We start from the raw sequence: 24,651 nt of genomic DNA on the forward strand, positions 1-24,651 counted from the left end.
ATGGAAGGCCTCACCAATAGAGTCAACCACCAGGGCGTGGTGGCGCACGCCTTTAATCCCAGCACTCAGGAGGCAGAGGCAGGAGGATCCCTGTGAGTTCAAGGCCAGCTTGTTCTACAAAGAGAGTCCAGGACAGCCAAGGCTGTTACACAGAGAAAACCCTGTCTCAAAAAACCAAACCAACCAAAAAACAACAACAACAAATAAACAAACAAAATCAATAGATTCAACCAAAACAGAGGGAAGAGTTATGGAATGGAGGTCACACTCAAGCATCAGTAAGGAACATAAAGTAAACACCACAGTCACAACATCTGAGACCTCAGGAGACACACAAAGATCAGAGAACACATAGGATGGGAGAAGGAACTGACATCAGCCATAGGAGAGAACAAATATTCGGTAAGATTTTGACAGAAAAACCCCAAATCTGAAAGAACAGACATCCGAGAGAAGAACTCTCTATGACATTTTATAGTCAACATATCAAACATGTTTTGAAAATATTAAGAATTGTAAGACAAAACCAAACCAAAAACCCCCAACAACTCAGAAAAGTTTTATATATATATAAAATCAGATCTCATCAGCAAGCTAAAAGCCAGAAAAGCAAGAAGGGATAATTTCAAAGCCTGGAAGTACTGTGCTTTCAGCCAAAATCGCTGTGTCCAGCAAAGGCCCCCTTCAACTGATGGAGAGACAAGAACATTGCAAGACGCAGGCAGTTCATGATCCCCTAGCTGCAGAGAAGAGGAAGAAAGGCAGCCCCAACCACAGGGCACGGGGAGGGATGAGCTCTGAAAGGAAAACACAAACAAAGGAAACCATTTTGTCGGACAGAGCATACCAGAAAACACACACACACACACACACACACACACACACACACACACACACACACACACACACACACACACACCCTCCCTCCCTCCCTCCCTCCCTCCCCTGTCCATATATTAGTGGGGAAGGAAAAGAGCAGACAACCCAGCTAGTCAGAAGGACGGGCGGGAGAATTCTAAGACTCAGTAAGCATTCCTCAGCGATAACCGTAACTGCAAGTGCTTTCAACTCACAACAGAGACACAGAGTGGCTAACTGTCGTAAAGAGAAAGCAGACCAACCAGATCCAGCTGTCTCGTTTCCAAGAAACACACATCACTTGGTAAAGACGTTGCAGACCAAGAGTCAGGGTGGGAAGTCTTAAGTCAGTGGAAGCTGAAACAAACGGGGGTAGCTCTTCTTGTGTCTGATAAAGCAGACTTCAAAGCAAAGTTAGGAGAGATGGGACAAGCGCATACTAATGAAGGGAACGATTCATCAAGAAGGTGTAATAAATTGTGTGTGTGTGTGTGTGTGTGTGTGTGTGTACATTGAGGCCCCTGATTTCATAAAGAGCTATAGGCATAAAAGGTCAGGCAAGTCCTGATACCATAATCTGTATGACATCTCATCATTAGATAGGCCATCTAAACTGAAACCCAACAGGGAGCATCACAGTTTAACTACACCATGTGTCAGACAGGCTAACACACACTTACAGTACAGTCTGTGCAAGAGACATTGTGTACACGTCCTCCAAACCAGCCTATGGACCTTTCTTAAGAGAATATCACAATTCTATGGCACGAAGCACGCCTTAACAAATACCAAATAATTCAATTCTTTCTGTCTTTCTTTCTTTTTTTAAAATTTCATCAGATGATAGTGGAACAAAACTAGGAATCAATAGCAAAAGGAAATACATAAGCTGCATATATTTTACTGGGAGACTGAACAGTACACCCTTAAATGGCCAGTGACTCAGGGAAAAAGTCTGAGAGGGAATTAAAAAAAATTCATACAGTCAAATAAAAGTAAAGCTTACTGGAACTTCTGGACTACAGCTGAAGAATTTCTAAGGAGAAGGTTTATAGTTATGAGCACTCATGTTTACAAATAAAGCCAGATAGATCTTAGCCCCAAACCTAATCATGCACATGTCAGGGGCTTAGAAACACAAGAGGAAGCCAATCGCAAAGCAGCAGACAGGAAGAAGGAAGAGCAGGCAGGAACTGGTGCCATGGAGGTTAAGTAAATGTGTAGAGCCAGAGCTGGCTCTTGGTAAAGAAAACAATCCAGATCAATACTCCCCCTCGCCAAATTAACAATAAGCAAGAGAGAAGACACAAAGCAATAAAATCAAAGGTAGAACAGTCAGAGCCATCAGGTTCCAGCAGAACCAAAGGGTGGTGAGGCGTGCTTTCAAAGCTTGTGCTTCAGAAAACTGGAAAATCCTGAGAAAGGGATGCATTCTCAGACACCACAGACCAACCAGCTGCCAGATAAAAATAGTTTAGACTTTGCACAAAGAGCCCAGGACTAAGCATATTCACTACTGAACTGTACCGCGCTTTTAGAAAACTAACTTCCAATATCCCTGTAACTGTTCCAAGGGAGGAACACTAACATTCTGTGATTGTACCCAAATGACATAAGGACACAACAAAGAAGATTAGGGGCCACATTCTCTTGAGGGATGCAGACACAGGAGGCGTCACCAGAACTTTCCACAGTACGGCTGGAGAGATAGCTCAGCAGTTAAGCACTTGCCGTGCAAGAGTGAGGAACAGCAAGATAAAAGATAAAAAAGATGGGAACCCAGGAGGAGGGGGAGGGTTTTTAGGAATGGGGAGGGAGATAAATACAGAAGGAGGATGGAGGTGGGTAAAGGAACAACAAGATGTCTGAAGAAGCCATGGGAATCTATCGTTAACTATTTACCAAACTCCAAACACCAAACCCAAGAAACGTTATATATGTGATTATATGTGATTCTGTGTATAAATACACATATATAGTTTTTTTTAAAAAAGATTTTATTTATTATTTATACAGTGTTCTTCCCCCATGTGTGCCTACATGTCAGAAGAGGGCACCAGATCTCATTATAGATGGTTGTGAGCCACCATGTGGTTGCTGGGAATTGATCTCAGGACCTTTGGAAGAACAGACAGTGCTTTTAACCTCTGAGCCATCTCTCCAGCCCCTACATAAATAGTTTTAATGAAACTTTCTCATCCGGGCTCACAGTGCTTCCTCCAAGAGACAAAGACCATCTAACAAACACCCCAGCACCACACATGAGAATCCTTTTGGGGTTGGCCAGGGCTGTCCAAGAGACCCCCAGAACACACGGCCTATGACTGCAGACTCTCTGAGGATGTTTCCTTCAAATCTTATACTTAAAGTGAGGTGTTCTTTCTTTCCTTCTCTTGAATGAGACCCATTATCTCTCACCACCCACAAAATAAATACAAATGTAACTGTCTTTTGAAAAAGAGGTTAGGGTGATGGTTCAGAACATTTACTGCTCTTGCAGAGTTTGTTTCTCAGCACCCACTTGGCACCATCAGACAGCTCACCACTACCTATAACCCCAACTCTAGGGACCCAGTCCTGTGTGCTCCATAGGAGCCTGTACTCACACCCGCACATATGCACACAGAGACACATAGAGTTAAAGTGTGACTCACTTCTACCCCTTCTGGGTGCAGGACTCTAGTCAGCTTCCATATGGATACTGCTGCTCCACAGCCCGCTGTAGCCATGATATGGGTGTCCTCAACAGATAGGGGCATCAGGAAGATGTGGTGCACACGAGAATTTCATTCCACTGTAATGAGTAAAATTGTAATATTTTTGGGAAAATGGGTGGAACCAGACATCATCACGTTAAATGAAATTAGCCAGATTCAGAATAAAGTGGAATCTAGCTTTAAAGTCGTGTGTGCGAGAGTGGGTGTATGTGATGTGTGTGTACACAGAGACGACAGTAGACGAGAGGGCGGAGGTGTAAAGGGAGTGGGGTAGGGGAACAAGAGGAGTAGTGGGGTCCCTGTGACATGACACGAGGAGTGCAGAATAGTTTGGTAGGAAGGAAGGCGACTAGCCTGCAGAGTGGCATGGGGAAGGGCAAAGGGGAAGATAAGAATAAAGAATAATATGTATGCATAAACAGGAATATAATACAGCGATACTCATAAATTTGGATGCTAATAAAATGAGTTCCACTAGCAATCTCCGTAAAAATCCAAGGTCCTCAGCTGTGTGCATTGGTTGCGTGTTGTAAGGATTCAGTTAACATTTGAACCTGGCGATGAAGGGATGGTTTATGTAAGCTGTGCGTTGCTCTCTGCTTTATCCTTCTTTCTTATGCTGTCAGGGGACGTGGCAACAAAATATAAATGCATTTGTATTGAGTCTGTTCCTTCAGGGCCCAGGTTTGTGGTGACTGTAACTTTGAGACGATGAGTAGAGAGTAGGTCCATGCTTAACAGGTCTGGTTCTCGGCAGCCGCCGTTCAGTCCTGAGCTCAGAACCAGACATGGCCGGTGTCTCCCATCCAGGGCTTCGGATATTGCTGTGGTGTGTTCTTCTCTAGGGGAAGGCTAAATGCGATTCTGGGTTTCATACAGACAGGACAGGATTATTGTCAGTGGCTGGCTTAAGGCCCTTTATTTACCTCTGCCTAGCTTAATGACTTAGCCCAGTTTTCTAATCCAGTCATTAATCTGCAGAGTTATATCTTTAAAACTAAACAGAGCCTTTCAGTTGTATTTTTGACTCCAGAGTAAAATTTAGTTCAGGCCTGCCTGAAGTCCAAAGTCTGATGAGAAAAAATATGATTCTATATATTTTACTAAACAGTAGAGGGAGGCGTGGTGGGATAAAGGCAGTGTGAGGACCTCGCGGCAAGCCAGGGAAGCTGCCAGAAGCTGTCTGGAGCTAATGTTGACACTTTGGATCCTTAAGTACAGAAATTATGTGAAAGGATTATGTGAAAAAGAAGTGTCTAAACTGTGCAGGATTGGGGGTGAAGATGTGCCTCAGAGGGAAACCCTTGCCTAGGAAACATGGGTCTGCTGAGTGTGAACCCAAGCACCACACACACACACACACACACACACACACACACACACACAAATGCCACACTTAGGATTCATGGGTTCTCCCCCCTCCCCAGAGCTGAGGACCAAACTCACTGAGCTAAATTCCCAACCTCTCATGTTTTTTTTGTTTATTTTTATATAAAATAATATACATATATAAATTTATATAAAAAATAAAAGCAGCCATATAATATAGGGGCATGGCTGAAAGCAAGAAATATTTTATAATTAGATGAAGTCAACTATCATTTCTGTTGTAACTAGGGAAAGACCTGTACCTAGAATAAATTCATGAACTAGACTAAATGGAATCAAAATCTTTTGTAATATAAACATCACATGTGCTGGTTAATTTTGTCAGTTTGGTTTGACTTACGAGTGCCCAGAGCATTAACTAGAAACACGTGGCCTGCGTCTGTAGCAGTGGTTTCATCCAGGCTTGACTGAGTGGGGAGACACACCAAGTATGGACAGCGGGTCCCTTCAGCTGGAGTTCAGACTGAGTGAACAGGGGAGGAGGGCAGCTGCAGGCACTGGCATTTGGCTTTCTGTTTTCTGATTGGTGCGTGGACTAAGCTGTTTCTGCTTCCATGCCTTTGCTCCACCCCTACCCCCACCCCCACACCCCCATCATGCTGGGCCTACCCCCCACCCCCCATTACTTTTTGTCAGGTATTTTGTTTGCAGTGACAACTAGTAAAAATCATTTTAAGTGTATTATGTGTGTGCACATGTGCACGTAAGCCACAGTACTGGTGTGTGGAGCTCAGAGGGCAGCTTTCTAGGGTCTGTTCCCTTTGTCACCTTCTGCGCCTTTACCTGCTGAGCCATCTTGCAGACCCTGAGGTTGTTGGGCATCTTGGCCTTAAAGCAGAGGTCTGAGGAAGCCCCTTCTTTGGTGTCAACCCTCTGTACCTGCCGGGATGTCTGCGCTAAGGAACAAACCCAAGGGCCATGTGGCAGGTCCACTGTGCCACCTTCTTATGGGTCATATTTTTATCTCCCACTCTGAAAACCCTAGCATCTTCCTTTCCAGGATACCCTTCCAGTGTCTCCTCACAGATTCTTGTTGGGACACCCATATTCTCACACCCAGGCCGACCCCAGCCCCCACCCTCATGACTTACCACCACTCATATTTAGCGACAGTCACGTTCTCTCTTTAGCTAACATAAACTAGAGCTCTCAGCCAGTGACTGCCGTCAGTTTGCTGTTGTGGTCCTTCCTATAACATGAACTAAGATGGTCTGGAAGCTCAGGACTGAAGCCACACACACGGACACTTTGAAATCACACGATAAAGTGCTGACTTTACAAACACCTTCTTTGCAGGTGGAAGAACTGGTGGATTCGTGGGATCCTCACCCTGACCATGATCTCCCTCTTCTTCCTGATCATCTACATGGGCTCCTTCATGCTGATGCTTCTGGTAAGCGAGTGATATCTTCCCAGGTGCCTTTGCGGTTCAGTACCTATGTGTCATTGATGTATCACTGAAGTAATGTGAACAGCCCAAGACTTGGCAGCAGCAATTTTGGTTCCTTAAAGCACTTCCTAGTTCATGAAATGGTCTAATCCTCAGTGCTTGCAGCAACCAAGTGCACATTCATACACAGACATCATGTATCTGGTATCGTGCAGAACATAAAGCACAGCGCAGATGCACGTACCACTTCCATACATTTATATATGGCTAGATCTCTGACTGCAAGGAACTTAGTGCAATGGCAGAAATGTCCAGTTAGCCAGATAACTAGACGGTACGAGGTCAACAGTGATAAGTCTTGCAACAAGCCATGTTTTAAGCAGAAGGGCATAGACGCATGCCATCCAATGTGAGACAGTGACCTACCAAAAGGCATACAGAAAAAGATGGTGCCCACACTTGACCCTGAAGGTTACAGACAAAGCCAGGTGGATTTCAAGGTGGACGCCACGGTGGCTAATGAGAAAGTGGCACCCCATGCTCAGGATCTGAGATGACCTGTGCATGGCCACCAGGGAAGGGCTGGGGAGCCGAGTAGAAGCCCTCCTGGGAGATTTAGATGTACACAGGAAGCCATCAAGTCATGAAGGCCAGCAGATTCGCTGTGCTCTTACTGCATTCAGTTAGTGCCTTCAAGGTGACCGGTGTGTGCCAGGCATTCCGGTTGCACAGGGCATGCTAACGGCAGTGCTGAGTAAAACATACCGGTCTTTGTTTTGATGGAGCTCACTGTTTACACTGTAAAGAACTGATTAGCCGCCTCTGAGTACAAGCTGCAGTGTTTTAAATGAGACCAGCCGAGAAGGAGTTGGCCGACTCTCCGGAAGTGTCTCGCACCCCTCACCTGGGAGTTCCGTCTGAAGGTCGACTAGGTGTCAAGGAGGTGAAGGAAGGTGCTGGACGTGGAGCTGATCCTCACAGAGAATGTATACCTCAGTAGTGGGGGGCCAGGAGAAACCCACAGGTTCAACAGATTTATCAGGCGTTGCCAGGTATCCAAGCATTGGCTTAGCAATGAGCAGTGACAGCTGTTCTTGGGGTGCACATAGTGTTCCTCATTACCACTGTGTAAGGATGAGCTGAGAAGGTGGCAAGGGTCTCTAGGTAAAAGTGTCACTTCCCTTGGGTCGGTCACCACAGTGCACACTTGTCACCCGGGCAGCTGCACTGGGTTCATCCCTTTATACTTACTACTTTCTTTATCACATCTCAATTCACACTGCCTCTTTCATGTCGGCGTCTTGTCGACCTCCTGCGTTTACCCATCTTCCTGTCTTTTATCCTCAGAGCTGGTATGGTTATCAGCAATATGATGTGGGCTTCCCTTTATTAAAAATACATTTGAAAGTAAAATTAGTCACAATGGAAAGTGTCATCAGCTCAGGCAATCTGGGATGATGCTCCTGAGAAGGGTCTGGCTACTCTTCCATGACAAAATTCAGAACCTGATTAGAGACATTCATTCAGATTTGGATCCTGACTGTCTTAAGGGCAAGGTCTCACTGTATTGTCTAAGCTGGCCTCAGACTTGCTCCGTAGGCCAGGCTGGCCTCGAACTTGCAGTCCTCCTCCTCCACCCTCCTCAGTGTTGACATTACAGGAGCGTGCTATCCTGCTCAATTGGTTCCTGATTTTTAAAAGAATCATAAACCTGCTTAAATTACTAGGATTTCTTTATAAATTACTTGCCTTGATTGGTGAGGTAAGTCAGTGGGAAAAGGTAAGAATGTTAAAGACTTAGTTAAAGAATATGTGAGGGACTGTTGTTTGACTTCTTGACTGTGCATGCACATGCTGTTTTTGTAGACTTAGGGTGAGAGAATATAGATGCCTAGACAGCCGATGCTTGGGTGATATTAGCACATGTTTAAAGTCTTGTTTCTATTCCTATCCCCAAGTCTCCCGTCCCTGTTTTGAGAGGTATATGTTATGCCTGCCATACATTCATTTATCATGTATGTCAGCCCTTTGCAGTAATCAGCTCAAGATAGTTTTACTGAAAACTCATTTCTCACCAGCATGGTGGGACTTGCGTGCTATTCCCACAGAGGCAGGAGGATCAAAGTCTGAAGCTATTCTGAGGCACAAGAGTTCTAGGCCAGCCTGTAGTCACTAGCAAGACCTTACCTCAAAAACAAACAAACAGATAAAGAAGATAAAAACAGAACAAAAATCCCTCCTCTCCTTGAAACCTCGACAAGCACTTTCATTAAGCCCTCATTTTAGAGAAAGCTGGCTGCCACAGGCCAGAGTGCAGACACTCGTTGTTAGCTCATAGGGAGCGCCCCTCTGTCTGTCTTGCAGTTAGTTCTTGCATTGTTGTGCTCGCCCAAGCCTTCTAGCCCTAGCGATGTCATTACTGACCATGTGAACTAAAGGCAGATGAGGACAGAGACGTCATTGTAGGCGGTTTCTCCACTCTCTTTTTGGGAACTAGCCTAATAGCTGTTAATCCATATTCTGGAATTCACTTTCTTTTTTTTTGAATTCACTTTCAAACAGTGTCATTAGGAAACGTTTTCACAGCTGGAGAGACAGCTCAGCAGTTAAGAGCACCATCTGCTCTTCCTGAGGTTCTGAGTTCAATTCCCAGCAACCACATGGTGGCTCACAACCATCTATAATGAGATCTGGTGCCCTCTTCTGGCGTGCAGGCGTACATGCAAGCAAAACACTATATGTATACAAATCTTTAAAAAAAAAAAAAAAAAAAGATTGGAGTCATCAAAGGAAACAGTTTCATACAATTCATTTATCAGCAACTGACCGGACCCCTGTCAGGCTGCTGCCGGGCACCTCCCTTTTGTTTTTAGTTTCTGCTTTAAAAATCATTGCTATAACAATACTATGACTAAAATTTTATGCCCTATTTTTCAAATTAAATATGATGTCAAAGTCTTGCATTCTTTCACCATCTCCACCTGCCAGCTGTGGTGCATTGCTCTATGTAATGGACTGTGAATGCAAATCACTGTGCTATTTTTAAACACCCAGGTTATGTTCTGTTTCTTTAACGAGTATAACACTATCTTGACATACTTGAACACAAATAAATTATGATTCCTTTTTTTTTTTTTTTTTTTTTTTGGTAAAATTAATTTTATTCTCCTCACTCAGTTGTTGGTTTGGAGTTTTACTGCCTCCTTCTGCTAACATAGGCCTAGTCTTGGAAGCTTCTAACCTCCTTATGATCTAATGTAGGCCTCGGATGATTCCAGCCTCTGAGACTTACTGCTTAATGAGCTCACCCTTACTTGTTCTTTCTGAGCTCTGGGCTGGCTGGTTCAACTCAGCTGTTCTGGCTCAAACTCTTCTCCCAGCTGACTTATTCAATCTGGCTTCTTTCTGGGCCCAGAATTGCTCTGCTTGGCCTCAGACTAACTGAGCAATCTGTTCTAACCTTCTGGCTTCTTATTTTCCGGCTTGTCTTCACCTGCATTCTCTCTCTGCAACCCTCTCTCTATTACTGTCCTGGTGAAACTACCTCTTTCTCTTTAAAACTGCCTCTCGTGTAGCTTCCCTTTCCTCTCTCTTCTCCTGAGAGTTGGGCGTGTCCTATTCTGTGAAAGTCACCTTCTATTACACATCACTTGCAAACACGGTGCTTCCTTCTACAAACTAACTTTACCTTTGGGATTAAAGGCGTGTACCACCATGTCTGGATCTAAACATTTCTTTACCTGATCCTTGCTCTATACCAGGCTGGCCTTGAACTCAGATCTGTTTGCCTTTGTCTCCTGGATTAAAGGCATGTTTGTATTCTAGCTGGATCACATAGACCTAGAAGATCTTTGGGTGTGATCTCTTGCTAGAACAATCATGTTCTGAATTAAAATTCCTCTACAACTTCCCCCTTTCTGTTTAAGCTAAAAGTTATACACAATTTAACTTTTACAATAGAAACAACTATCAATACCACAATCTTTTTTAAATATTTATTTTAATTTTTGGTTTTTGGAGACAAGGTTTCTCTGTGTAGTCCTGGCTGTCCTAGACTCACTTTGTAGACCAGGCTGGCCTTGAACTCATAGAGATGCACCTGCCTCTGCCTCCACCAAGTACTGGGATTACAAACATGTGCCATCACGCCTGGCTAAAATAGATTTCTTTGGTTTGTTTGTTTTTTGAGACAGGATTTCTCTGTGCAGCCTTGACTATCCTGGACTTGCTTTGTAGACCAGGGTGGCCTCAAACTCACAGCAATCCGCCTGCCTCTGCCTCCCAAGTGCTGGGATTAAAGGCATGTGCCACTACGCCAGGCTTCAATCCCACAATCTTAACAGTCCAAATGTCCTTATGAAGATCTACTCAGCACTGATGCGATGATCCTCCATAATTGCTGTCCTGGTCATCTGTCCTTCAGCAGCAGTGCATTTCAGCATCAAGGTTTCCAGTCTGGCAGTCTGATGGACTCTCTGCCCCTCTTCAGCTGGTTTGTTGAGCTGTCTCCGTGCAGGGCGATCTGCTTTCTGTGTCACCTGCGTTGCTGTCTTTCTACTTCTCTTCCCTGAGCCTTTCGTTTGAAAGCTTCTCTTATTTGGAGTAGATCTTTATTCATTTTGATGCAATCCAGACTTCCCCCCACTCCCCAAGACAGGGTTTCTTTGCATAGCCTTGGCTGTCCTGGACTTGCTTTGTAGACCAAGCTGGCCTCAGACTCACAGAGATCTGTCTGCCTCTGCCTCCCTGAGTACTGGGATTAAATGTGTGTACCACCACCCCCAGTTTATAATTCAGTGTCTTTTAGCTAATCTAATTGCCCCTCTCTGTTTCTCAAGGTACAATTATATTGTTATGATCCACACACGTAGACTACACATTTAGGCACTGTCACACGCCCGGCTCCATGCCAGAGAGCTGGCCTCCATTCCAGAGAGCTGGCCTCCATTCCAGTGAGCTGGCCTCCATGCCAGTGAGCTGGCCTCCATGCCAGTGAGCTGGCCTCCATGCCAGTGAGCTGGCCTCCATGCCAGTGAGCTGACCTCCATGCCAGTGAGCTGGCCTCCATGCCAGTGAGCCAGGCTACTTATCCATTATCAACGAGCTGTCTACCTTGGTTGTCAGTTTCATTAGGTACCATATGTAGGTTCATAATTAAGCCTTTTCTGTTCTCTTGGTTCCCCTGTCTCTTGTCTCTTAAGCCTTTGTGTTATCATAGCTAATTTTTCTTGTTGTATAGCTATTTTTTCAACCTTTTTTTTTTTGTGAGGAAAAATAAAAAGATTGCACTTGACAGTAGAGAGGGGTTTACTCCAGTGGTCAAATTGCAGTGAGTACTGCAGTGGCTTTTTCAAGCAATGTTTCTGTATCCTCAACTCCTACCCTTGTTCTCTAGGGATCTGAAATGGAAGTTCCCATTTTTAATGCAGGAAAAGTCTATATATAATTAAAATTGTCTTTTGGGGTGGCTTACTGTGGTTCACTGTCTGAGATGCTCCCGTGTCATTCCTTGCTCTGGGCTCGAGGCCCCCAGTGCTCTGAGATCTCCCAGTCTCTCTAGGTGTCCAGCCAAACTTGAAGAACTGAATCTTCCATCTTTTGGAGATGATCCTGGGGAATTTGTCCTCTGAGGCTTTCTGTCAGATGTCCTCTGCTTCTGCAGTGTTTGTGGGCTTTCTTCTTCTCCTTCTTCTTCTTCTTCTTCTTCTTCTTCTTCTTCTTCTTCTTCTTCTTCTTCTTCTTCTTCTTCTTCTTCTTCTTCAATCACATTGGGTTTCTTACACACCACCTTGAGTGCCATATGTAAAAGTAACTTCATTCTCCTGGCTCACTTGCTGTCTGAGAGGCTTACTGCCTCCATCTGCTAACCCAGTCCTAGTCCTAGAAGCTTCTAGCCTCCATACAATCTAATCTAGGCCTAGAATTGTTTTTGTTTTGGTATTTTCAATACAGGGTTTCTCTGTGTAGCCTTGGCTATCCTAGACTCACTTTGTAGACCAGGCTTGCCTCAAACTCACACTTGCCTCTGCCTCCTGAGCACTGGGATTAAAGGTGTGCAGCACCACGCTCAACAAGTTCTGGTTGATTCCTAAAATAAAAATAGAATCTTTATTTGCATAACCCATAGCTGACACTCAACATGTTCAGATCCTGTGTTCTGTCCCCCAGCTGTCCTTCCTGGCTGCTCTGTGTTCCCTCCTCACCCTCAGCCCCTAAAAAGGTGCATACCCTGAAGGCTCGGTCACATCTTGGAGAGGCGGTTAGAGCACCCGGGCTCTGTCTGACGTAATCAATGGTTCCATTGGTGGACTTGCCAGGAGGTGTGCAGACTTTGGAAGGTGGGGCCAGAGTGGGTGGGCTAGAGGGCTGTATCTTGGCCTTAGCCTCACCTCCCTGAGAAGAACATCTTGTTCCATGGTGCCCCGCATCGTGATGATGATCTGCCTCAGCACAGATCCCCCCAAACTCTGAACTTTGAAATAATTTGTTGTTGTTGTTGTTGTTGTTGTTGTTGTTGTGAGGCAGACAGTCCCAGTTTCCCTCTTGTCAGAACCTAATTTCCCCATATACCCTATGTGACACCCTCTGCTGGTGTGGTCATGCTATCAGCCTGCATTCCTGTCTCTGCGTTTGACACCTCCCAATCAATGCTTCCTGCCTTTCTTGACCCAAATCCTCACGTCCTTCCTCTCCTACCACCCCACATCTGTCTTAGCTCTCTGTTTGCACCCACATCTGTCTATTCTGACAGCTCTGAAGTACTTACACATAGCATAACATGCCTGAGTCATCTGCAGACATGACTGCCTACTTGTGTTCTTTGGCCCAGCTGCTGCTGCCCCTCCACAGGTGTGTGTGGCTGTCCCTCCACGGGTGTGTGTGGCTGCCCCTCCACGGGTGTGTGTGGCTGCCGCTCCATGGGTGTGTGTGGTTGGTTGTTCCCACATGGCATTAGAGTCACTGCTTCATCACAGACCCTGAGAGCAAACACCCCGACTCATTTCCAGGAGTCCTCAGTGACTAGTGAAGTACGCTTCTCAAGAACTGGGTTTTTTGTTTGTTTGTTTTGTTGTTGTTATTGTTTAAAAAAAAAAAAAGATTTATTTATTTAAATATACAGTGTTTCACCTGGATGCATGCTTACAAGCCAGAAGAGGGCACCTGATTTCATTACAGACCATTGTGAGCCACCATGTGGTTGCTGGGAATTGAACTCCAGACCTTTGGAAGAGCAATCAGTGCTCTTAACCTCTGAGCCATCTCTCCAACCCCACTGGCTGTTGTTTTTAAGGCTCTTAATACATTAATTGGGTCAATGAAGTTCCTTTTTCGTTGTTTTTTGTTTTTAGAGACATGGTTTCTCTGTGTAGCCTTGGCTGTCCTGGACTGGCTTTTGTAGATCAGGCTGGCCTGAACTCAGTGATCCTCCTGCCTCTGCCTCCTGGGATTAAAGGTGTGCTCCAACCATGCCCTGCTCAATGAAATTCTTTTAATGTTTATTTATAGTTTATTGCCAGTATCAATGACATATGGGGTATCAATTTCTGTGCAGTCCCCTGGTCCTTAATAATATAAATATATTCCCTTAATAATATAAATATATTTTAAGGATTTTAATTCTAGTGTTTTGAATTCTCTATTTTGATTTCCCCAGACAGTCTGCATTCTCCTTGCAAGCTGTAATGATAGCCACAGATAGTGCAAGCTGTTACATAAAGCCTCCGCTCAGCACAGCAGTGTACAGTTGCTGCGGAAGTATGTCTGTAAGATTGCATCACTGCACTTGATATTTTAAAGACTCTTTTGTCTGTAAGTGGTGTGGCTTGCCACTTTGTCTTAATACTGAGCATTGTCCCCGTTCTGTGATTATTTTTGTGAAAATAACCTTTTCTTTCATATGTACACAAAGGTTAGTTGAAGAATGACCTTTAAATATCCTTTGTTTTTATAATACAATAATGACTCCCGTGATCAGTGCTCTTTCTTGTACTTTGATATAATTCTTCTTTATTATGTGACTAAGAGGAACGTTTACTTTTTCACAGGATATGATTGGACACATAATAAGTATATGGTGGGAGAATGGCTAAAAAATATCCTGAGTGGCAGATTTGAGGAGGCTAATTTATAGAAATCTCTCTGTTTGCCTCTCTGTCCCTCTGTCTCTCCCTCTCCTCTGCATGCACACATGAGCACGTGTGTGTGTGTGTGTGTGTGTGTGCACATGTGGCAGCCAGAGATTAATGTTAAGTTTCTGCTCTGTCTTTCTGTATCTTACCTTTTTTCCTTCTTCTTTTTTCTTTTCTTTTTTTTTCTTTTTTTTTTTTTTGTTTGTTTGTTTGTTTGTTTTTGTTTTTTTCGAAACAGCGTTTCTCTCTGTAGCCTTGGCTGTCCTGGACTCACTTTGTAGACCAGGCTGGCCTCGAACTCACAGTGATCCCCTGCCTCTGCCTCCTGAGTGCTGGGATTAAAGGTGTGCACCACCACGCCCGGCTGTACCTTATCTTTTGAGGCAGGGCCTTTCTTGGAGCATGGAACTTGGTGCTTGGCAGGCTGGGGCCAAGTGCACCCTGGGCTGTGCCTGCTGTTTTCCCTGCCCCTTCCCCAAGTGCTGGGGCTTGAACTTCATACAACTCGGCTGAGGTCCTCATGCTTGTGCAGTGTGTCACATTATCCACAAACCCCAAGAAATATTAGAGGAAGAGAAATATAGCTTCAAACATGAACTTTGAAAACTCTTTCAACGAAAGACCAAATAGTAGTAGTTTAGATTCTAAGCTGCAAATTACTCTGTAATATAATCTTTGCTTTTTAAACTCTCTAAGCTTATATAAGTGTTTTTCTTGTACAGCACTGTGTGATCATAAGCCTGTGGGTGTACTCTGTAGAGGAAGGAAGACAGTCTGTTGTGTTCGCACTCTCACTTTTTGGTTCAGAGGGCTTCGTTGTGCCGTTTGCAAGCTGAGTTTTGGAACTGATGCAGGCCAAACTTAACTAAGACACTGCAGTTCGTCTGGATTCATGGGTCTGTGTGTCTCTGGGGAGGGCTATGAGTAGAACATCAGAGCAGAATATGAGCAGAACAAGGGCACTGTGCAAACAAAACCCCATGACTTCGTTGCTTGGGGCGAGTGTGCGTGTGTGGAAGGCTGATGGTGACTGCTCAGAATGACCAGCATTGTCGCTGGTGCTTGCCGTGTGACAGGCTGCACAGCCAAGATAAAGAAAAGTGAGAGATGTTTTAATTATTTGCCCTGGATATTATTTTTTTGTTTTCATCTCTGTCTGTCTCTCTTTCGGCACGGTCTCATTACTTGGCTCTGGCTGGCATGGAACTCACAATATAGAGACCAGGCTGTCCTTGAACTCACAGAGATCTGCTCCTCTGCCCTCTGTGTGTGGAGATTAAGGTCCCTGCCACCATCTTTGCACATGTGCAGGAACAAGTAACTAAGCACACTTGTGTTCAGGCAGACCTCTGTAAGTCAGCTTTTCCCTGTAGTAACTCAAGAGACGTGAGAGGAAACAGTACTGTGTTGTACTGCAATTGTAACTTCCGAGGCTGAGGTGAAGACACGGGGAGTTAGGGGTTTAAAAAGAGCCCCGCCTCGAAAAGAGAAGGTTATCCATCTTGAGAAATGTTGTGAATACATGGAAATAAGTGATAAAAATAGATGGATAAGGCCCACTCAAGGAGACACTACCTCTCAGACTTTCAACTGCCGTACAGGGTTTTCTTGGGAAGATTACAAACCTTCCTCTAAACCTTTCTTTCGCTACTCCATTAGGCATCACTTCATTTGAAAGAGTGGGCATTGCCTCTTTGCTGCTGCCATTTAGAATAATTAAAAGTTCATGGATTAAGATTTTTCTTAAACACACGTGGTAAGAAGTTACTTTGAAGCAACACAGCACAAACGCAAGCACTGAAAGCCACGCGGCTGGTTGTGTGTTGTTCTCAGGTTCTGGGCATCCAAGTGAAGTGCTTCCACGAGATCATCACCATCGGGTACAGGGTCTACCACTCCTACGACCTGCCGTGGTTCAGAACGCTCAGCTGGTGAGTGGCCGCACACAGCTCTGGCTATGCGACTCTGCTTCGTCTCTAAAGCTTCAAGTCACAGTGATTTGGAGAAAGAGAAACTGCGGTGTGGCTGGATTTGTAAAGGAGAAAATAACCTTTGTTCCTTCTCTGGTACAACCTTCCTCAAACTTGCATTTCAGTCTTTATAATGGCATCTAATTAATGATTGATATGCCGTTTTATTTCCTTCCCGGTCATGATTTTATGAAAAGCTTAACTTATCTTTTCTCCAAATTGTCAAGAGAACACAAAATATTTCATATGTACAAATATGTTATAGTTTTGCTTTATGCATTTTTTTTGGACATTTCAAGCAGTCATCTCTACACCTTTAATCCCAGCACTAGGGAGGCAGAGGCAGGCAGATTAGTGTGAGTTCTGTGATTTCGAGGCCAGCCTGGTCTACAAAGTAAGACCAGGACAGGCAGGGTGACACAGAGAAACCCTGTCTCAGAAAACAAACAAAAAACTCCAAAAAACAAAACAAAGCCAAAAAAAACTCAGAAACAAGCAAACAATAAAAGAATAGCCTAAGTAGTTTCCTGCCTGAGTGTGGTGGCTGGTCCTGGGACCCTAGTTCTGAGATTCAACAACCACAGCAGATGACTCAGTTGCTGATGGTCTCAGGAGAGGGTGGGGAATAGGGGTCGGGGTGGGAGATCATTAGGTCAAGGTCAGCCTAAGATTTATAAGATCCTGGAGATGGAGAAAGATACACACACACACACACACACGTACACAGACACACACACACATACAACACACAGACACACACTCAGACATAGACACAGACACACACACAGTCCCTCCCTCCCTCCTTCTCTCTCTCTCTCTCAGAATCAATGCTCAGCTGAAGCCCTTCTGGGCACTGAAAAGAGCTAAGAAAGACCCAGGACTACGAGCCAGGCAGCTACCTACCTCCTTTCCCTCTTAGCCTATCTCGGCAAGGTGGGGTAGTGTCCTCCAGAAATTGTTATTAAACATGAGGCTCAGGGCCAGGGATATGGCACAGTGTTAGAGCACGTGCCTAGCATGCTTGAGGCCCTGGGTTCAATCCCAGCACTGCAAAACAAAACCAAACCTGAGGCTCTTGAGCAGCTGGGAGTTAATTTTCACTGTATACTTAGTAATGTGTGGATGTCTGCGTGCACAATGGCATGTGTGCATGTGTTTGTTGTATTTTGATGTCTCTGATTCTGTATTTTGAATTAAACACATGAAGTACCTTTGGATTGCTGGTTGTTGTTGGCTGATAGGTTTAAAAGTGAGAAAATAGCCTTTTGGTGGGGCATATTTTGGATTAACCACCTAATTTGATTTTGATCTTAGCATTGGCATCAAAATGCAAGGAATAATTTTGTTATATTTGAGGAGAAACCATTCAATACACCAAGCTAATGGATTTAAATTTCAGGTACTTCCTACTGTGCGTGAACTACTTCTTCTATGGAGAGACGGTGGCTGACTACTTCGCTACGTTCGTTCAGAGGGAGGAGCAGCTGCAGTTCCTCATTCGCTACCACAGGTTTATATCCTTCGCCCTCTACCTGGCAGGTAACTGGAGGTCAGTCTGTACTGACCCGCGGCTAATGCATCCCAGGGTTCTTTTACTTAGGCTATTTAAATGCACCTGTGTATTTTCCGTTACATTTTATTCTGGCCTCTCTTTAAACCATTTCTCACGTATAAAGCTGTTTCTTTCTTTGTAGCCTTAAGTAGCATTTACTCCCTAGTGGTAAAAAACAAAAACAAAAACAAAAACCTAATAACCGCATTCCATATTACAAATCTGTGTTTATAATTGTCCCTAGGGAATGAAGCTTCTTTCTCAAATAATCAGGTAGTGTTCTGGACATGGTGCACTGTGCATGCAAGTTTGCTCACAGGATGCTGGCTGGCGCTTTATCGCTCCAGGTTAAAAGGTCACTGTTAAAAAGCCGGTTGTGGTGGCGCACACCTTTAATCCCAGCACTCGGGGAGGCAGAGGCAGGGGGAATCTCTGTGAGTTGGAGGCCAGCCTGATCTACAAAGTGAGTCTAGGATAGCCCAAGGCTACAAAGAGAAATCCTGTCTGGAAAAAGAGTTAGCTTTTTATGAAGGAACTAAGACCCTTGTTCCTTAATGTTCTGACCCTAAGAAGCCAGGGCTTCTAGGAAAATAGTGTGGAACAATGCTGGGGTTTGCAAACCATGGAGGGCCTTTTTCTAAAGGCGTCGTCTCATTTTATATTAACCTTCTTTTCATCCAATCCTGTTTTCTGATAATTTCCCCCTTAATTTAAAAAGCTATTAATGGGGTCTGGAGAGATGGCTTAGTGGTTAAGAGCATTTACTGCTCTTGCTAAGGACCCCAGTTCAATTCTCAGCACACAGGTAGTGGCTCAGAACTGTCCTGGGGGTCTAGTACCTCTTCTGAACACACACATCGATGCAGGCTACACACTCATACATGTAAAATAAACAGCTCTTTTTAAAGTATTGATGATATATTTACAGAACATGCATTCTTAGAAATAGGCCGTAAAATATTTCTGATCTTTCAACCTGTAGGTAGTTGGTCCATTTGAATTCTAGGCCGCGGGGAGGAGTGTGGCCATGAAGAGATGATAGCCACTGACACCCGCTGAAAGGTCACCTCAAAGTTCTGCAGCATGGGATACAGGGCTGTCTGCCTGCCAGTGCACATCCATGCCACTGTGCCTTGCTTTCTCTCACTAAACAACAGCTTGATTTCTTTGAATGAAAAGCCACTTCTGAGGTGGAGTCTTCTTCCCTCAAGAGATAGGATATACCTTTCCAGTTTGTATACCAGCAACGCCTTGCCCAAGTTAGCAGGCAAGAGTCCTGAAGTGGCTTCAGGCTTCTTCGTTCATTCGTTTTGTTTTCTGGCTTCTGGAGGGGCTCACGTTGACGTTCCCACACGCCCTAGGCCAGTGCGACATCTCCAGGCTGTCCTCTGCCACTAACCCTGACAGCTTTTCTTTGTTTCATGTTACCGAGCCTATAATTACTGAGCAGTAATAACGGTTAGTCAGAGTCTAAATTGTCTGTGCTATTTATCAGTTGTTGTGCATCTACAGTGTCCCTGCCCCAGCTTCCCTCAGATGTGTTCTGTTTCTGTAAGTGATGCACCTCCGCCTTCATTCTGGCATTGCTTAGTTTGATGTTGACTTCTTGTGAAATCCTGTCTCACGTTCCACACACGCAGGCCTTTTAGTCATTGTTTATGTAACTTAACAGGCACCCATACCATACCTTCCTACAGCGCCAAATAGCATCTGATTCCCATTCATAGTTTTTTTAAAAAAGATTTTAATTTATCTTTTGTTTATGTGCATGGGTATTTTGTCTGGAGGTATGTCTGCTCACTATGCACATGCAGGGCCTGAGGAAAAATTAGAAATGATTGTGAGCCACCCTGTGGGTACCAGGAATCAAACCAAGGGCCTCTGGAATAGCAGCCGGTGCTCTTACACAGCAAGCCATCCCTCCAGGTCCCCATTCACTTTTTAACTCTTCTGCTGACTCATCTGCCCTACTTCCTCCTTCCCACACAGTTCAGCTTCAGAGTGGAGCCTTCCAGGTTTCCTGCGGGTCTAGCTAACATGTGCTGGTAGTAATTTGTGGCTTAGTTTTCAGATGTCCATATGCACCAGAGAGTATGGCTTTTGTTTTCTGGAGGTCTCTGGTCCCTTCCTCTGTTGCAGGGTGGATATGTTTTTCCTCCCAGCCCTATGATCCCAGCATAATGACTCATGAGACTCAAAATATTATTTACAAATACCTAGGCCATATAGCTAGGCTCCTCCCTCTGACTAGCTTTTAACTTAAAATAACCTATTTCTGCTAATCTACATTCTGCCACATGGCTGGTTACCTGTGCTTAGGTACCTAGTGTCTGTCCTCTGCACATTAACTGGCAACTCTCCAGCCCTGACTTTATGCCAGAATCCTTTCTGCCTGCTGGATGTCCCACCTTTCATTTCCTGCCTCAGCCATAGGCTTTTATTGTTAGGTGATGCATCCACACAGACACAAGAGATAACTTCTGCACTCCTCCTGTGGACCAGCTGCTCGGGGGCTCCCTGGCTTCATGCTGTAGTTCTTTCCCAGGTCCCCCAGCCTTTTGGGCAGCACCCCTGCCTGGGGAGAACACTCTTTGTTGGTGGAGTCCCTTCAGTCTGTCCTCATGACTGATGCCATGACTGGTGCTTTGTGCCATCACCTAGGCCTGTGCCATGACCTGGGATTATGCCATGACCTGGGCCTGTGCCATCATCTAGGCCTGTGCCATGACCTGGGCCTGTGCCATGACTGGGGATTGTGCCATGACCTGGGCCTGTGCCATGACTGAGGCTTGAGCCGTGACCCAGGTTTGTGCTATGACCGGGGATTGTGCCATGACCTGTGCCATGACCTAGGCCGGTGCCATGACCGGGGATTGTGCCATGACCTGTGCCATGACCTAGGCCGGTGCCATGACCGGGGATTGTGCCATGACCTGTGCCATGACCTAGGCCGGTGCCATGACCGGGGATTGTGCCATGACCTGTGCCATGACCTAGGCTGGTGCCATGACTGGGGATTGTGCCATGACCTGGGCCTGTGCCATGACCTAGGCCTGGGCCATGACAAGGGCTTGATGCTTTTCTTGCCTCCATTGAGACTTCTGTGTTGGCTCTAGAGAAGATCTTTAGTCAGCCCCGCTGTCTCAGTACCATAGGAGTTAGCCGTTAGAATTTCGCAGATGATTTGCTTCTGTTCCCTGTATTCTGCTTGGTCTCTGTCTTCATTTCTTTCAGTGGCATTCCAGCAGGCTGCCAGGGCTGAATGGAAATGGGCATACATGGGCAAAATGGAACTTTGGCCTGGCTTGCATTCTTCGCATGTCACAGCCCATTGGTCTCTCAGTCCTGTGTGCTGTCAGGGATAGCCAGCTGTTTTAACATAGGGCCGCAAGTCTGTGGAGCCTATGTGGTGTGGGAGGGTTGGGCTGTGCCCACTGCTGACCAGACCCTGGTCTGAGCCTTCTAGATGGGAAGCACAGCCCTGTTAAAGGGTGGAATGTTCTAAATATATATATCTTATGTGCCCATAGTAGACATTCAGAAAAACAAAGGTGTATTTAGTGATATCATCATGATGCCGTAGACCCTTACTTCCTGTCTCCAGAGGCTTACTGAAGTTATTCTAGAAGTTTCCAGAGTATTCCAGCTTTGTGTTTCTATCTTCCCTCAGCTGCTCTCTGAGGCGCACAAGAGCAGATTATTCTATAGTTTCCAGTTAACGTAGCTCCGGGCAGCTTATACTGATGTATCTAAGTCCACCTTGGTGTCCCCAACCCATCATTGCGTCAGATTGCAGCTTGCAGTCCAATGGGTACAGGGTCAGCACAGGTAAGGTTGCCGTTTCCTCCCTTCCTCTCACTGTGGCTGTAGCTCCAGCTTGGTATGGTTCTGCTGAGCAGGGACAGTGAACTGATTTTCTTGTTTCTGTTATGCATTTTACACATTGTCTCCCAACCAGCTCCTTTTCAGTGATTGTTTTGTACATTAAAGTTTTAGGATCTCAGGAAATAAAACACCACTGCTGTTTTTACCCCCAACGATGTACCAATTTCTGCCACAGGCATGTTTTACCACAAGCATGAACAGGCTCAGTGGGTCACAGAAGCTCATTCGAAAGCCACCAGTGACCTTTTTGAACCAACATTGGAGTGCTTCCCCATGCTAGGTCCTAAGTGTGGCAACAGTGAGAGCTGGGGGCCACAGCAGATGCCTCCTGCCTCCACTGCAGAAATGTAAATGAACAAGGATTGTAGAGGCAGGAAGGGGAAGCACCCTCGCTCCGAGAAGGGCTAGGATCATGGACACCTGGGAGCATATGTTACCCTGACCCATATGACCCATATGACCCATGCCATACAGAGTGAGGAGTGGGTGGGTCCCTGCCCTTTGTCCCAGGAGGCAGAGCCAGGAACCGGCATGTCCAAGTACAGAGTACACGTGAGGAAAGTGCAACCATCCATCCAGAGAAGCTGCTGTGTCATGGGGAGGGCTTGGCCTTCTCCTCAGGAAGCCGCCCGGGATTCCACATCAGGAGAAGATAAGAGCAAATCTGGGACTAAGTGCAACATGGGTTGGGAGCAGTTAGCAGGGAGAATAGCTAGGAGACAGGGGCTGAATTCTGCAGATTTACACTCATATTGAAGAGGACATAAACTTTAACAATGATACAGTTAGCTGGTCCCTGGGACCTTATGACAGTCTATGAAAAATTGCTTTGTGTCCCTAGTTATTGGCTTAACATGTACTTTTTAACAGAGATTTTTGCAAATCCACATCTACTCATAAGAATTAACATTTCTCCTTATCATTTCGGTTTCCACCAACATAGCATTCCGGAAAATCCTCACACCATCCTAGGAGACAGACATTATTCCAGTCGTACAAACACATTCTCAAAGTCAGCCGGGAGCTACTGGGTCCAGTGAGAAAATCCAAAGCAAAGTTAGCAGAGAAGTCTCTTGCTATTACCATTTCATGTGTGGCCTGTGACCTACCTATTAGGCTGTAGGCACCAGCTATATGTCTCTTACTCTGTGTGTGTGTGTGTGTGTGTGTGTGTGTGTGTGTGTGTGTGTGTGTGTGTATGTGACTATGTGTCTCTCACTGTGTATCTCTCATTGTGTGCCTCTTATTCTGTGTATCTGTCTCTCACTGTGTGTGTATCTCACTGTGTGTGTGTGTGTGTCTCACTGTGTCTGTGTGTGTGTCTCACTATGTGTGTGTGTGTGTGTCTCACTGTGTATGTGTGTGTGTCTCACTGTGTGGGTCTCTCATTGTGTGCCTCTTACTGTGTGCATCTCTCACTCTGTCTGTGTGTCTCTCACTGTGTGTCTCTCTCATTGTGTGCCTCTCACTCTGTGTATCTGTCTCTCACTGTGTGTGTGTCTCTCACTATGTGTGTCTCTCACTATGTGTGTATGTCACTGTGTGTGTGTGTCTCTCACTGTGTGTGTCTCTCACTGTGTGTATGTCTCACTGTGTGTGTCTCTCACTGTGTGTGTGCCTTTCACTCTGTGTATCTGTTTCTCACTGTGTGTGCCTCTCACTATGTGTCTCTCACCCTGTGTATCTGTTTCTCACTGTGTGTCTGTGTGTCTCACTGTGTGTGTGTCTGTGTGTCTCACTGTGTGTGTCTCTCATTGTGTGCCTCTCACTCTGTGTATCTGTTTCTCACTGTGTGTGTGTGTGTGTGTGTGTCACTGTGTGTGCCTCTCACTATGTGTCTCTCACTCTGTGTATCTGTTTCTCACTGTGTGTCTGTGCGTCTCACTGTGTGTGTGTCCGTGTGTCTCACTGTGTGTGTGTCATTTAGTTCCCAGCGCTCTGGGCTGAGTCTGGCCCTGAGTTCCCCAGCACCCGCATGTCTGGTGAAGCGTTAGAAGGCTGAGGGTGTGCACATCTGTGCAGGGTGCTTTTGGGTGGTGTCGCCTTGGCCTCCCTGCTTTGTCTTCAGATTGCCAGCAGAGCTACGAGTCTCCCTGACAGAGCCGGACTCTGAAGTGGGGGCGAGGAAGCAGGAAGAACTGTGTGCTCAGCTACTTGAACGCTTCACCTGAGGGTGTAAAAGGGCGCTGTGAAAATGTTAGTTTTATTGCAGTGATCAAAGGCAGGACTTTGGAAATACACGTCTTAGCTGACCTAAAAAGCAAAGGCAGCCTAAACTGTTTCATTGACATTGAACTTTATTGAAATAAAATGCAGATATGTCTGGTCTGTCCCCTCATCAGAGTCTAAGAAGTTCAGTGACTCGCTTCCTCTCATACAAGGTGACTCACTGACCTGGAAGCAGATCTGGAAGCCGTTCTGAGGCTTAGATAGTCTTGTTACAAAACAAGCTTGACTAAGAAGCAAAGAAAAGAAAAAAAAAAATCAAGGAGACTGAAAATAAAACAAGTTTCTCCAGAGACTAAATCTGCATAAGAAAAGATCGTCTCACACGTATGGTGACTTGGATTTGGGCTGCTTAGGAATGAAAGCAAGCATGTGGCTGCAAGTTCTGTAATGATGGGTTCAAGAGTTTGGGGTGTTGGATCCCAAAGATCACCACCAACTACAGACGCGTGTATATTATTTTAGCAAATGGTCATTTGGAATACATGTGTATGTGGCTGTTTTGGTCCAGTACCCTTTGGCAGCTCTTCTTTTT

The 24,651-nt window shown here is 45.3% G+C and overlaps 1 protein-coding gene across 1 annotated transcript in view; it reads left to right on the forward strand.

The window, feature by feature from the left end:
- Window positions 1-24,651, forward strand: part of Cds1 (CDP-diacylglycerol synthase 1) — a 76,439-nt gene that overhangs the window by 26,516 nt on the left and 25,272 nt on the right. Inside the window, exons 3-5 of the mRNA XM_051170336.1 lie at window positions 6,261-6,357; window positions 16,317-16,414; window positions 17,853-17,992. Of these exons, the coding sequence (XP_051026293.1) occupies window positions 6,261-6,357; window positions 16,317-16,414; window positions 17,853-17,992 (335 nt within the window). The remainder of the gene's footprint in view (window positions 1-6,260; window positions 6,358-16,316; window positions 16,415-17,852; window positions 17,993-24,651) is intronic.

Source organism: Acomys russatus, chromosome 28 (genome assembly GCF_903995435.1).
Source record: "Acomys russatus chromosome 28, mAcoRus1.1, whole genome shotgun sequence".
In the NCBI taxonomy this organism is placed as follows: domain Eukaryota; kingdom Metazoa; phylum Chordata; class Mammalia; order Rodentia; family Muridae; genus Acomys; species Acomys russatus.